The 12915-nt window shown below is 49.4% G+C and overlaps 1 protein-coding gene across 3 annotated transcripts in view; it reads right to left on the bottom strand.

Moving 5' to 3' along the window:
- Window positions 1-12915, bottom strand: part of GABRA4 (gamma-aminobutyric acid type A receptor subunit alpha4) — a 621559-nt gene that overhangs the window by 293455 nt on the left and 315189 nt on the right. For all 3 annotated transcript variants that reach the window (XM_078678233.1, XM_078678232.1, XM_078678234.1), the window contains one exon: window positions 7115-7267. In XM_078678233.1, the coding sequence (XP_078534359.1) occupies window positions 7115-7267 (153 nt within the window). The remainder of the gene's footprint in view (window positions 1-7114; window positions 7268-12915) is intronic.

Genomic DNA, 12915 nt, shown 5'->3' with positions numbered 1-12915 from the left:
CCTGACTGGGCTTGCGAGACTACCCGTTCAATGTCAGCCGGTAAGGGTTCTGAAGAGGACCTGTAGCCTGAGAGGGAGGCCCAGGACTCTGCCGAAAAGAGAAGTGGCGAGGGTCGCGGGAAACTGGCCCCCGAAGTTCCCACGGCCCAGGAGGAGGTAGACCCTGAGGGGGATGCCCTGGAGCCTACCGGGGAGCAAGTAGCTGAACTGGGGACTTGCCTGAGCTGACCCCTCCAGGGAGGAATTTTGCATGGAGCAGAAAGAGTGCCCTTCTCTTTTGGGCTTGCGGCAACAGGCTGCAAGCCAGGCAGCAGGTGATCAGTCAGGGTCACACTTGATTTACTGGGAGAATGGTCTCCTGTATAGTGAGCCTAAGGTTGCTGAACCGTGGTCAGCCCGTGTGCTGGTGGTACCCCAGAAGTTCAGAGCCTCATACTGGGGCTGGCTCATGATGTGCCGTTAGCAGGACCTTTGGGGCAGGATAAGACCTTTGAAAGGCTTGTCACCCACTTTCATTGGCCCCAAATGCGCAAGAGTTCTGATACTCATTGCAAGACTTGTCAGACTTGCCAGGCAAGTGGAAAGAGTGGGAGGAAGCACAAGGCTCCTCTCCAGCCATTCCCTGTGGTCAGTACCCCCTTTGAGCGGGTGGGGATTGACATTGTGGGGCCACTGGACCCTAAGACAACCATGGGCAACAGTTTCATCCTGGTCTTGGTGGACCATGCCACCCAGGACCCGGAAGCCATACCTCTGAGGACAGTGACGGCCCACGTGGTGGGACGAGCACTGATGGGAATTTTCTCCCGAGTGGGATTCCCTTGTGAGGTAGTGTCTGACCGGGGAACCAACTTCATTTCCAAGTATATGAAGTCCTTGTGGCAGGAGTGTGGTGTAACCTACAAGTTCACCACTCCTTACCACCCCCAAGGAAATGGGCTGGTTGAAAGGTTCAACCGGACCCTGAAGAACATGATTATGGGTCTTGAGGAACCCATAGGCGTAAGTGGGACGTCCTCTTACGGTGCCTACTCTTTGCATACTGTGAGGTGCCACAGAAATCTCTAGGGTTCAGTCCCTTTGAGCTTCTCTATGGACACCCAGTCAGAGGACCTCTGAGTTTGGTTAAGGAAGGCTGGGAGCAATCTCCCAGGAAACCTCCCCAGGATGTATATAGCTACATGCTGGCCTTCAGAAACCAAACTAAGCGTTTCAGGCAACTCGCTGAGGCAAATCTGGAAGCCAGCCAGGGGGAGATAAAGAGCTGGTATGACCAGAATGCCACTCTGGTAGAGCTTCAACCTGTCCAGAAAGTGTGGGTCATGGCCCCAGTGGAGCCCTGTGCGCGCCAAGATAAGTGGACTGGACCATTTGAGGTTGTGGAGCGCAAGAGTCCAGTTACCTACTTGGTGGACTTGCCCTCTCCTAGGAACACCTTGAGGGTCCTACATGTCAACCGCCTTAAGCCCCACTTAGAGAGATCTTAAGTGGGCATGCTCTTGGCAACAGATGCTGGGATGGAGGAGGAGACTGAGCCTCTTCCTGACCTCCTGTCATCCTCAGAGCAAGATGGGTCAGTGGATGGTGTTAACGTCTCTTCCACCTTGACCCCTGAGCAACAGAATGACTGCCGCCAGTTGCTGGGACAGTTTCCTGATCTGTTCTCCCTGGTTCCTGGTGTCACAGATTGGTGCGTACATGATGTGGACACAGGAGACAGCTTACCTGGGAAGCACAAGTCTTACCGGGTAACTGACAGGGTAAGAGCTTGCATTAAAGAGGAGGTCTCAAAAATGCTTGCACTTGGGGTGATTGAGTCATCTAGCAGTCCTTGGACCAGCCCAGTGGTCTTGGTCCTGAAGGCTGCAGTGCCGGGTGCCACACCCGAACCCCGGTTCTGTGTGGACTACAGAGGGCTCAATTCAGTCACGAAGACTGACGCGCACTCCATAGCCAAAGCTGATGAGTTCATAGATTGTCTAAGGGCTGCACGGTACCGCAGCACGTTTGACTTAACATCTGGGTACTAACAGATTGCCTTGACTGATGGGGCAAAGGAGAGGTCAGCATCCTCCACACCAGATGGGCATTTCCAGTTCCGTGTTATGTCCTTTGGAATGAAGAAAGCCCCTGCCACCTTTCAGAGGTTGGTCAACCAGGTTTTGGTTGGGCTGGAGGAATTCAGTGTCGCCTACCTGGATGACATCGCAGTGTTCAGTGCCAGTTGGGAGGAACATCTGCACCACCTCTGGGAAGTGTTAATGGTGCTGCAGAAAGCAGGCCTCACGATCAAGGCGAGTAAGTGCCAGATCGGGCAGAGTTCTGTGGTGCACTTGGGACACCAAGTTGGGAGCGGCCAGGTGACGCCCCTGCAACCCAAGATTGAAACCATCCTGGCTTGGGAGCCACCCAAACCCAGACAGAGGTGAGAGCCTTCTTAGGTCTCACAAGGTATTACAAGAGGTTTGTCAAGGGGTATGGCAACATTGTTGCCCCCCCTGGCAGAGCTGACTTCCAGGAAGCAGCCCAAGAAGGTGATCTGGACTGACATCTGTCAGAAAGCTTTTGAGGCCCTGAAAGCTGCCATGTGCTCGCCGCCTGTGCTCCTGGTACCCAACTTCTCAAGAGATTTTATCGTCCAAACAGACGCTTCAGAGCATGGTGTGGGGGCTGTTCTGTCACAGATGAATGAGGAGGGCCTATATCAACCTGTAGCCTTTATCAATAGAAGGTTACTTCCACGGGAACAGAGGTGGAGTGCTATTGAGCGTGAGGCATTTGCTGTGGTCTGGGCGCTGAAGAAGCTGAGACCATACTTGTTTGGGACTCACTTCCGGGTTCAGACAAACCACAGGCCCCTCAGATGGTTGATGCAGATGAGGGGTGAGAATCCAAAGCTGTTCAGGTTGTCTAGTTCCCTACAGGGTATGGACTTTACAGTGGAACACCACTCTGGTACAGAATACGTCAACGCTGATGGTCAGTCCAGGTTTTTCCACCTTAGTGAAGAAAACTCCCAGGAGTTAGGGTAGTTCTCCCCACTTTTTAGCTGGAGGGGACACGTGTTAGGCCTGGCACCATTGGCGTGGGTCTCCCTTTCATTTTTGCTGTTGCCTCATGTATTTGTGCTGGTGTTGTATGCTTTGGGCACTGTGCCACTGCTATCCAGTGCCACAGTGCAAGTGCTCCCTATTGTAAATTGATGTCCTAATCAGTGGTTCCATGTTTTGCTATTTGGTTTACTTGTCAGACCCTAGTCTAGTGCACTTTGTGTGCCCAGGACGTGTAAATCCAAATGCTGCTGGTGGGCCTGAAGCACTGGTTGTGCCACCCACAGAAGCAGCCTTGTAAAATGTGTCTAAGGTCTGCCATTGAAGAGCCTGCGTGCAGTCTGGTGCTGTCATGCTGACTGGGCAAGTGCACCCACTTGCCAGTCCCTAAATCTTCCCTTTTCTTCATATCAGTCACCCCTATGGTAGGCCCAAGGGCAGGGTGCGTTGTAAGTATAAGGTAGGACAAGCCCTGGTGTGTGCGGCATGTCCTAATAGAGAATTACAGCCATTTTTGTTTTTCACTATTGCAAGGCTACCTGTTCTCCATAGGCCAGAATGGGCTGTTAGAGTTCTTATATTTTGTAATCCTAACTGTCTCAGAGAGCATGGTAGAAATTCGAGTTTAGTATGCCTGAACTCAGAATAATAAAATACATCATTTAGTGAAGTCTATTTTAATATTCTGTGTTTGCAAATACCACTTTTAGAAAGTAGGTATTTGCTTGTCTAACCATTCAAACCTGCCTCTGCTAGGTTGTGTATTCCTATGTCTGGTTTTGAGTGACAGGGCTGGGGAATTCCAGGAGACAGGCTGAGTCGCCCAGTGGTGAATAGAGAGATCTGCATCTAGATGGGAGGGAGGGAGGAGTTGCACCTGAACCTTGAATAGGGATGTGCCTGCCTTCCACAATGCTGGATCCACCCCCTGGGGAGCGGCTGATGTCTCTGCCCTGCACACTGAAAGAAGAGAAGGAGTCTGGTAAAAAAAAGTGCTCCAGGACTGTACTTGCATTCCACAATGCTGGCTCCACCTCCTGTGGGGGGTGTGATGTTTCTACCCTGCACTGTGAAACGAAAGGAGACGTCTGGTAAACAGAGTGCTTCAGAACTGGTTTGGACTGGGCAAAGGCTCCTCTCCCTTCAGAGAACAAAGGATTTTGTGGTATAAGCATTGGGATCCTGATCCCATTAAATTAGATCACTTTGTACTACAAGAAGAAACCTTTACTGAGGAGAGGAACCTGAAGAAACTGAGGAGAGACTATTCCCAAGCTGAAGTGCTGCTTGGGGATTGGCCTCCGGTGGTTGCCTTTCTGCCAAAGGAACTTTGTGTACTTTGCTTTCAACTTGTGAAGGATCTCCAAAGGCTTGGAAAAAAGTTTGCCTCCTGCTGAAGTCTCAGGGACAACAAACTTCACCCCCAGCTCCCCAGAGTTCTTGTGGAAGTGCCTGCTGCTGTTTTGGGCCTTCTGAGGAACTGTGTGTCACAAGGAGCTGGAAGCGCGACTCAACGAGAAGAAGCGTGTCGCCGTCGCTGTACCTGCCGTCGCAACTCCGAAGCAGGAGGGTGTCGCCGCTGGAACTGTCGCATTGCACTGCATCGACCAAGAGCACCTTGCATCCCCGAGAAGCGCACCGCTGTCGCATCTTGGATGTCGCTGCTGTAGTTGTCGCATTGAGCGGAAGCTTAACGCATCGTGGAGAAGAGCATCGCCGCAGGAGCTGTTGCTGTCGCATCGTAAGGGTGTCGCCGCTGCAGTCCACGCATCGAACCGAGGACTTCTCGCATCCCCGAGAAGCGTGCCGCATCTGGAAGATCTTCAGGTCTTTATTTCTTTGTATCTGAACTTTGCCGCATTTCCCATCGCTGCGACATTGCTTGTCGTGGAAGCGCAACGCAACTTAAGGTACATTGACGCAGAGTGTCGCATCTAAGAACTGAACTGAACTGAGTTTAAATCTACCATCTTAAAGTAATCATAGTGTGTATTTTTGTCATTTATGGTCTTGTGGTAACTCTATATAAAGTCTACATAAAACCTGTGTGGGTTACTGTATGTGGTGACAACTGCTTAACTAACAGCGCCTCTGAAATAAGCCTCAACTGCTCGCGCCACGCAGCCTAGAGGGTGAGCAGGGGTTGTTTTAGGACTGTAATCCCCTTGTCCTGACTAGAGGAGAGGGTCCCTATTTGTCACAAGTACCTACCTGTGCCATCTAGAGACCCCCAAATCTAACACTCAAGTTCTATTAAACAATCTAAATGGCAAAAATCACAAACTGAAATGCCACATACAGGACCAAAGGCTTTCTCTCCTTGCCAAAATCATGGATACATGTATTGATACTAATTTAGGGAACATTAATGCAGCAAAACAGCTAGTGATACTGCATCAATCTGCATTCAGATTTGGTCACTGTAGCGAAGAGTCCCAACTCCTTCTCACAAAATACTCATTCACACCTTATGCAATAGAATAGGGATCAAAGGCATGGGTCGGAAGTGGTTCAAAGCATATATGTCTAACAGAGACAGTCCATTCAAACTGGTAATTCCCTATTGGTTCCCCAGCTGTTCTCTCTATAACAAAGAGCCATCATCTACTTTACGATACTCTGACAGTATGTTGAATCTTTGGCAAGATATTCTCCAAAGCGGATTTTAACTTCCACAAGTACCCAGAAGGTACACAGATGTTCCTAATGATTGACCGCACAGCTAAAACGCGCAAACTGGTCCAATGTCTATTACTGTCAGCTTATGGATGCAGAAGATGAAACTCAAATTTAACACATAAAATTCTTAGGGGGTTAATCAGAGTTTGGTGGATGGAAGGCATCAGCACTAGAGTGGTTTTGCAATAGCAGGTGGACCTCAGGTTATTTAGATTTTGGCATATATGGGATATAACCTAAAATCGGTGCATGTCCTGCCCAAGCTATTTCTATGCACGCTAAATAGGGTGGAAGGGACATTCACTATTTTTTGGCAGATGTCCGTAATCTACCAAACTCTATATAACCACATGAGTTCATCCTACGATTTCCAAACATCTCAAAGGACTTCCTTCAAGAATCGACTGCTAAATTAGAGGTTATCAACTTCTTCTCCAACATTGTCAATCTGGCAAATTCTCTAGACTTTGCACTAGATGTATCTCTCAATGTTAACATCCACACCAGGTAAATCAATACAATTCAGATACCAATTGAACTTCTCTGGAACAACAGACTCTTCATCCTGAAAAATATTTTCACATCTGCCACACAGACACTCACGATATATTTCATAGAATATGAGAAGGTTATGCTAATAGGCATTTCCAAGCCTCTTAACAACTCTCAAAGCTGTCCTTCCTTCAGCAGCCTAGTTAACATTGACAGTGGCAGTGGTAACCAGCCAACGTGTAAGGCACCTCTTCTATAAAATGCAGCCCTATAACAATGAGAAAAGGGAGATAAAAATGACTTCCAAAAACGAGTAACTGGTAGTATTTTCACATGCACACCTTTGTTACTCTACTCCGGAAATTGTTATGGAGCACTTGTTTAAGGTAACATTTAAAAAAAAATCTCCTTTCATGGTTTGTTACAATACTCTAGCACTAGTCAGGGACTTTAAGCAGCAAAGCTGTGCACTGATCAACAAAAACATTTCCTTTGAAGAAGGACACACATTCACCTGCATGTGCATGAAAAAAGCATACAGATAGGACCTTCAACTCTGAAGCAAAACAAGTTTTAACAAGGTTTGAACACGAGTTCTTACGCTAAGGCGAAAACGGCCATGATCATCAATATGAACGCTAAGTGGATTTAAAGATATCATATGCATTTTAAAAAAGCATATTGAATTATTTATACTGCAAATGTTCCCTACCCTGGTGGCTTTTCTAATTAGTAAAAACCTGCAAAGGCGCCTAATATCGTATGTATCTCATAGAATATATGGCACCCAAATGTAATTGAAGGCACACGCAAATGGAAGGCAGCTTCATATTGGTTCCTAATGTCAGACACATTAATGACAAATGCATGCATCAAACATAAATCTGGTTTACCAAAGACAGTCCTCGCTGGAACAGATTCTTTATTGATCCAAAATGATACTTGCGAGAGAATAACTGTCATGATGCAGGGGATATAGGTTTGGATCATGAAATAACCCATTTTACGTCTGAGGTGGAAGTAAACGGTCATCACAACGTATTCCCCTAAGAAAGAAACAGCAATATAAATTGAAAATAAAGCAGCATATGCTTCTTTCTGTCCACTTTTACAATTTAGTTAGTACTTATTGGCACGTATAACTTGAGAAATCAACCACATTCTGAAATGTCATTCAATTTGACAAACACAAGGTGCAGAGGAGGGACAAAAGGCGGTCTCATTAGAACATTGAGGAGCTAAAACACTGACTTGGTAGGTGCAGTAGGGGAGAGTAATTCAATTCAATTCAAATAATCTTTATTTCGATCATAAAAGATCATAAAAGATATACAAATAATTTTTGTCATTAAAACTTATAAAGGTATACTATAAAAGGCTCATAGTTAAAATCTGATTACTAAAAAGTGCATTGAGGTATATAAAAAGGAAGAAAGGGAAGTGTTTCATGTAGCTTTAGTGTCCCTGATAATTAATGCACGTGATCTCCACATTGCCGTCAAGAATTTTGCCATTATGAACACAGTTGGAGCCGCTAAGTCTGTCTTGAGGACTCTGTAGGCCGGAGCAAAAGTTCGGAAGCCCAAGTTCCTCAAGTAAGGGACCAACCAATAACTCCTAATTCTGCTGTAGGCTCTGCAGAACAGGACCACGTGAAGATCGCTTTCCAGTTTGTAGTTACATGCTGGGCACGCCCCTGAGTCCAGATTACCTTCCCAAGATTTAGTAAGGGACCTCAGGGGAAGAGAACCGTACCTCCATTGCATGTAGATCTTCCGTACAGACACAGGTGTCATACCGTCCAGTACATATTCAGGGCTATAAGAATCTTTTATCTTAATGAATATGTCGGTTAGGGATCCTTCCCGGAGAGAAGTCATAGCTTTCTGAAGCATAGCGCTGTAAAATAAATTTGAAAGTTCTTTTCTAGAGAGCCTTACGGACGCTACTTCCGGGTTGGACCATAATTCAGGTACTCCAAGGTAGATACACATGTCCCTGATGTACTTTATCCACGGGATTTTAGTGGCATTGGTTAATCTAAGGAGTTCCTGCAGTTCATTTCTGTAGTGTACCAGGTCCTCACTGCTCCACAAACGCCTCCAATAGGTCAGAGGTTTGAGGCCCAATTCCTCCGTGATTGGTCGTAGAGCCAAGTCCATTCTTAGGGGGAGAAGTGGAGTGCTCGGGGGGAGAGCAGCCAGTTGTCTTATAAAGTTGTTTTCTGCGACCTGAACCGTGTGTAAAGGTATATGTCCCCATAACTCACCCCCATAAACAATACCCCCTCTTGCTTGGGTTTTATAAATGTGGATGGCAAGTGTCAATGGGCGTAAAGGTGATTTTTTGGCAATTCTTGTAATGGCACCTGCCCTCTGAGCCAGTTTTGTCATTGCTTTTGTTTTGTGGGGCAGCCAAGTCAAATTCTGATTAAGGGTTATGCCAAGATATTCTATTACTTGGACTCTTTCTAGGGTTGTAAGTCCCAGGCGAGGATTTGGGCAGCTTTTGGGTTTGGGGCTGAGAATCATAAATTTGGTCTTTGTTGGATTTATTTCTAGACCTCTTTCATTACAAAACCCCAAGAACCCGTTCAGGACCCTCTGAAGCCCCATTGGTGTTTTTGACTGCAGCAGGGTGTCATCTGCAAACATAATTGCAGGCACCCTGCTGCCATTCAATTGTGGGGCATCGATGTTAGTGATCCTGTTCAGGTACTCTATCACCCCGTTCACGAATAAGCAAAACAGGGTCGGGGCCAATACACAGCCCTGCCTCACCACTCTGCGGACTGGGAATCTGTCAGTCAGCCTGCCGCCCTTTCCATATCTGACTCGGGCATAGTTGTTTGAGTGCAGCCTGATTAAGATATGGAGAATGTCTCCCGGGACGCCCAGATCAGCCAGCACTGCCCACAATCTAGCCCGGGGAACTAAATCGAAGGCGGCACGGAGGTCCACAAATACCGCATATAATGTCCCACCTTCTAAGAGCACCGTCTTCCAATATATAATGCTCAATCTGAGTATTTGGTCTACTGTTGAAACTCCTTTTCTGAATCCCGCCTGGAAAGGGCTTAAAATGTCAGTCTCCTCCATCCAGCTCAACAGCCTGTTAAGAATTAATCTGCCAAACAACTTTTGAGACACATCAATGAGGCTGATTGGGCGATAGTTGGCTGCGAGCAGGGGCGACCCCTTTTTAAATATCGGGACCACCTCCGCTCCCAGCCAAGTATCTGGTATTTTCATTCCCCCCAGCACTGCATTGAATAAAATCATGAGGTAGGGTCCCCAAATTCCCGGTTCGTGCTTGAAGAGGTCGCCCGGCAACCCATCCAAGCCCGGTGCCTTCCCAGAGGATAGCCCAGCTATCGCCATCCTAATGTCTTTTATAGTAAAGGGTTCGGCGGTCTGTCCCTGAGGGGTAATAGGCAATACTGCTTCTGACCCCTCATTCTCCAGGGAGTATAGCTGCTCGAAGTGTTTTTGCCAGACATTTGCAGCAATATTAGGTTCAATAGCCGTGGGAAGATCCCCGCTTCCGTGGTTAATTATTCTCCAGAATCTACGGGAGTCCCTTGTTGCTAGGGACTCCGATAGATTCTCCCAGTGCTGTATGTCCCACTCTATCTTGGCATTAGCTAGAAGTGTTTTGTAGGCCCTCCTTCTAGAGGAGATCTCTTCCCTCGGACCACCTGCTTTTATGATAGATAGGAGTTCACGTTTTGCAGCTCGGCAAGCACTGTTGAACCAAGTGTCTTTATTCAGACCCTGAGTTCTGGGTGGTCTGGTGCTGAACAAGTCTGCTTCCAGCTTCTTAATTAAGTGTTCATGTACCTGCGCAAGGTCCTCACTGATTTCCCTAGTGGAGTCTAAGTTCCATAGATGGAAGGCCTCCTCTAGGGTAGGGATAATTCCCGCATATAGGGAGGCTAACTTGTCTTCGCTGGATACAAGATTTTCCCATCTTATCCTCCTCTTGTTATTTTCCAGGAGGTGTCCCACTCTTGTCTCTTGCCCACTTAACACACTTTCCTCCAAACAGGGAATGGCAAAATCTAATATTAATGCATTGTGATCACTGTCCTGTCTCGGCGTTACTCTGAAATCCATCACCCTTTTCCAAGCGTGCAACTGTACCAGGAAGTAATCTAATCTGGATTGCCTCCCGGCTTTGTTGAACGTACATTTACTCGGGATATCAGACCTAGTGCGGCCGTTACAAGCTCTCAAACCATAGGTGAGATTTAGCGGTGTCCATGCTCTAGGAGGTGGAGCCTCTGTGGAGGGAACCTGCCAACTTGAATCCTCCTCTACGGAGGGTCCATAAAGTAGTCCAGGTAACGGTTCAAAATGTGAGTTAAAATCCCCTCCTATTATGTATGGTATATCCTCTTAGATGGTTTCTAGAAGGCGGGACAGTGCCTCAATGGTTTTGGAGGAGGCAGCTATGGGGACTGGCCTAGAGTAAATATTTATTACAAGTAATTTGTAAAGTCCTGGCCATTCGAGTAGAACGGCCAATATGTCCTCCGATTCCACAGTATATCGGGAAGCTGAGCAACCTAGGTCAATCAATCAATCAAAGCATTTATATAGCGCGCTACTCACCCGGAGGGTCTCAAGGCGCTGGGGGGGGGGGTCCGCTACTGCTCGAACAGCCAGGTCTTGAGCTGCTTCCTGAAGGCGAGGTGGTCCTGGGTCAGGCGGAGGCGGGTCGGAAGGGAGTTCCAAGTCTTGGCGGCCAGGTAGGAAAAGGACCTTCCTCCTGTGGTGGCTCTTCGGATGCGGGGGACGGCGGCGAGGGCGTGGCTGGTCGATCGAAGCTGGCGTTTGGGAGCGTAGAAGTTGAGGCGGCTGTTGAGGTATCCTGGGCCTTGGTTGTGTAGGGCTTTGTGTGCGTGGGTGAGGAGCCGGAAGGTGATTCTCTTGTTGACCGGGAGCCAGTGCAGGTCTCTCAGGTGTCCGGAGATGTGGCTGCGGCGGGGGATGTCCAGGATGAGTCGTGCTGAGGTGTTCTGGATCCGCTGGAGTCTCTTCTGGAGTTTGGCGGTGGTTCCGGCGTAGAGGGAGTTGCCGTAGTCCAGACGGCTGGTGACAAGGGCCTGGGTGACCGTCTTCCTGGTCTCGGAGGGGATCCATCGGAAGATCTTGCGTAGCATGCGCAGGATGTTGAAGCACGACGAGGAGACGGCGTTGACTTGTCTGGTCATGGAGAGGGAGGAGTCCAGGATGAAGCCCAGGTTGCGTGCGTGGTCTGTTGGTTTGGGTGCGCTGCCCAGGGCGGGGGGCCACCAGGAGTCGTCCCAGGCGGAGCGTGAGGATCCTAGGATGAGGACTTCCGTCTTGTCTGAGTTCAGTTTCAGGCGGCTGTTCGTCATCCATTTGGCCACGTCTGTCATCCCTTCGTGCAGGTTGGCTCTGGCGGTGGTGGGGTTGTTGGTGAGGGAGAGGATCAGCTGGGTGTCGTTGGCGTAGGAGATGATGTTGAGGTTGTGCTGGCGTGCGATGGCTGCGAGGGGGCTCATGTAGACGTTGAAGAGTGTTGGGCTGAGCGAGGAGCCTTGAGGAACGCCGCAGATGACTTCGGTGGCCTCCGATCTGAACGGGGGGAGGCGGACTCTCTGTGTCCTTCCGGCGAGAAAGGAGATGATCCACTCCAGTGCCTTCTCCTGGATTCCGACGTTGCTGAGGCGCTGTACTAGGGTACGGTGGCAAACGGTGTCGAAGGCCGCGGAGAGGTCCAGGAGGATGAGGGCCGCCGTTTCTCCGTTGCCGAGCAGGGCTCGGATGTCATCGGTAGCTGCGATCAGGGCGGTCTCGGTGCTGTGGTTGGCCCGGAAGCCAGACTGCGAGAGGTCGAGGGAGCCGTTCGTCTCAAGGAAGGCGGCCAGTTGCTTGTTGACAGTCTTCTCCATGACTTTAGCCGGAAACGGGAGCAGCGAGATGGGGCGGTAGTTCTTGAGGTCGGTGGGGTCGGCTGATGGTTTCTTGAGTAGAGCGCTGAGTTCGGCGTGCTTCCAGCTCTCCGGGAAGGTGGCGGTGTCGAAGGAGGTGTTGATGATGTCCCGCAGGTGGGGTGCGATGACAGTGTCGGCCTTGTTGAAGACGTGGTGAGGGCAGGGGTCTGTCGGAGATCCGGAGTGGATGGAGTTCATCGTGCGGATGGTGTCTTCGGTGCTGATCGGAGTCCAGGCGCGGAGGGTGGTGGTGGGGGGCGGTGGTTCGGTCGTGGCGTGCGTCGGTTGAGTGCTGAAGCTGTTGTGGATGTCCGCAATCTTGTTGTGGAAGTAGGAGGCGAGGGAGTTGCGGAGGTCTTGCGACGGGGTGATGTCGTTTTTTCCGGCGTTGGGGTTGGAGAGCTCTTTCACGATGTTGAAGAGTTCCTTGCTGTTGTGCGCGTTGTTGTCCAGTCGTTCCTTGAATGCGGTTTTCTTGGTGGCGTGGATCAGTTGGTGGTGTTTTTGGGTGGCGAGCTTGAGGGCAGTCATGTTGTCTGGTGTTGGGTCTCTGCGCCAGGTTTTCTCGAGTGCTCTGCAGTTCTTCTTGGAGCTCTTGAGTTCGTCATTAAACCATGGGGCTTTCTTGCTGCCGGGTCTGCTCGGTGGGGTCTTCAGAGGGGCGAGGTCGTCTGCGCAGTCGCTGATCCATTTCGTGAGGTTGGTGGCGGCTTGGCTGGGGTTCGTTGTGCT

This window comes from Lissotriton helveticus, chromosome 2_2, assembly GCF_964261635.1.
Source record: "Lissotriton helveticus chromosome 2_2, aLisHel1.1, whole genome shotgun sequence".
Lineage (NCBI taxonomy): Eukaryota > Metazoa > Chordata > Amphibia > Caudata > Salamandridae > Lissotriton > Lissotriton helveticus.
The sequence above is the reverse complement of the archived record's forward strand: the minus strand, read 5'-3'. Positions and strand labels throughout refer to the sequence as shown.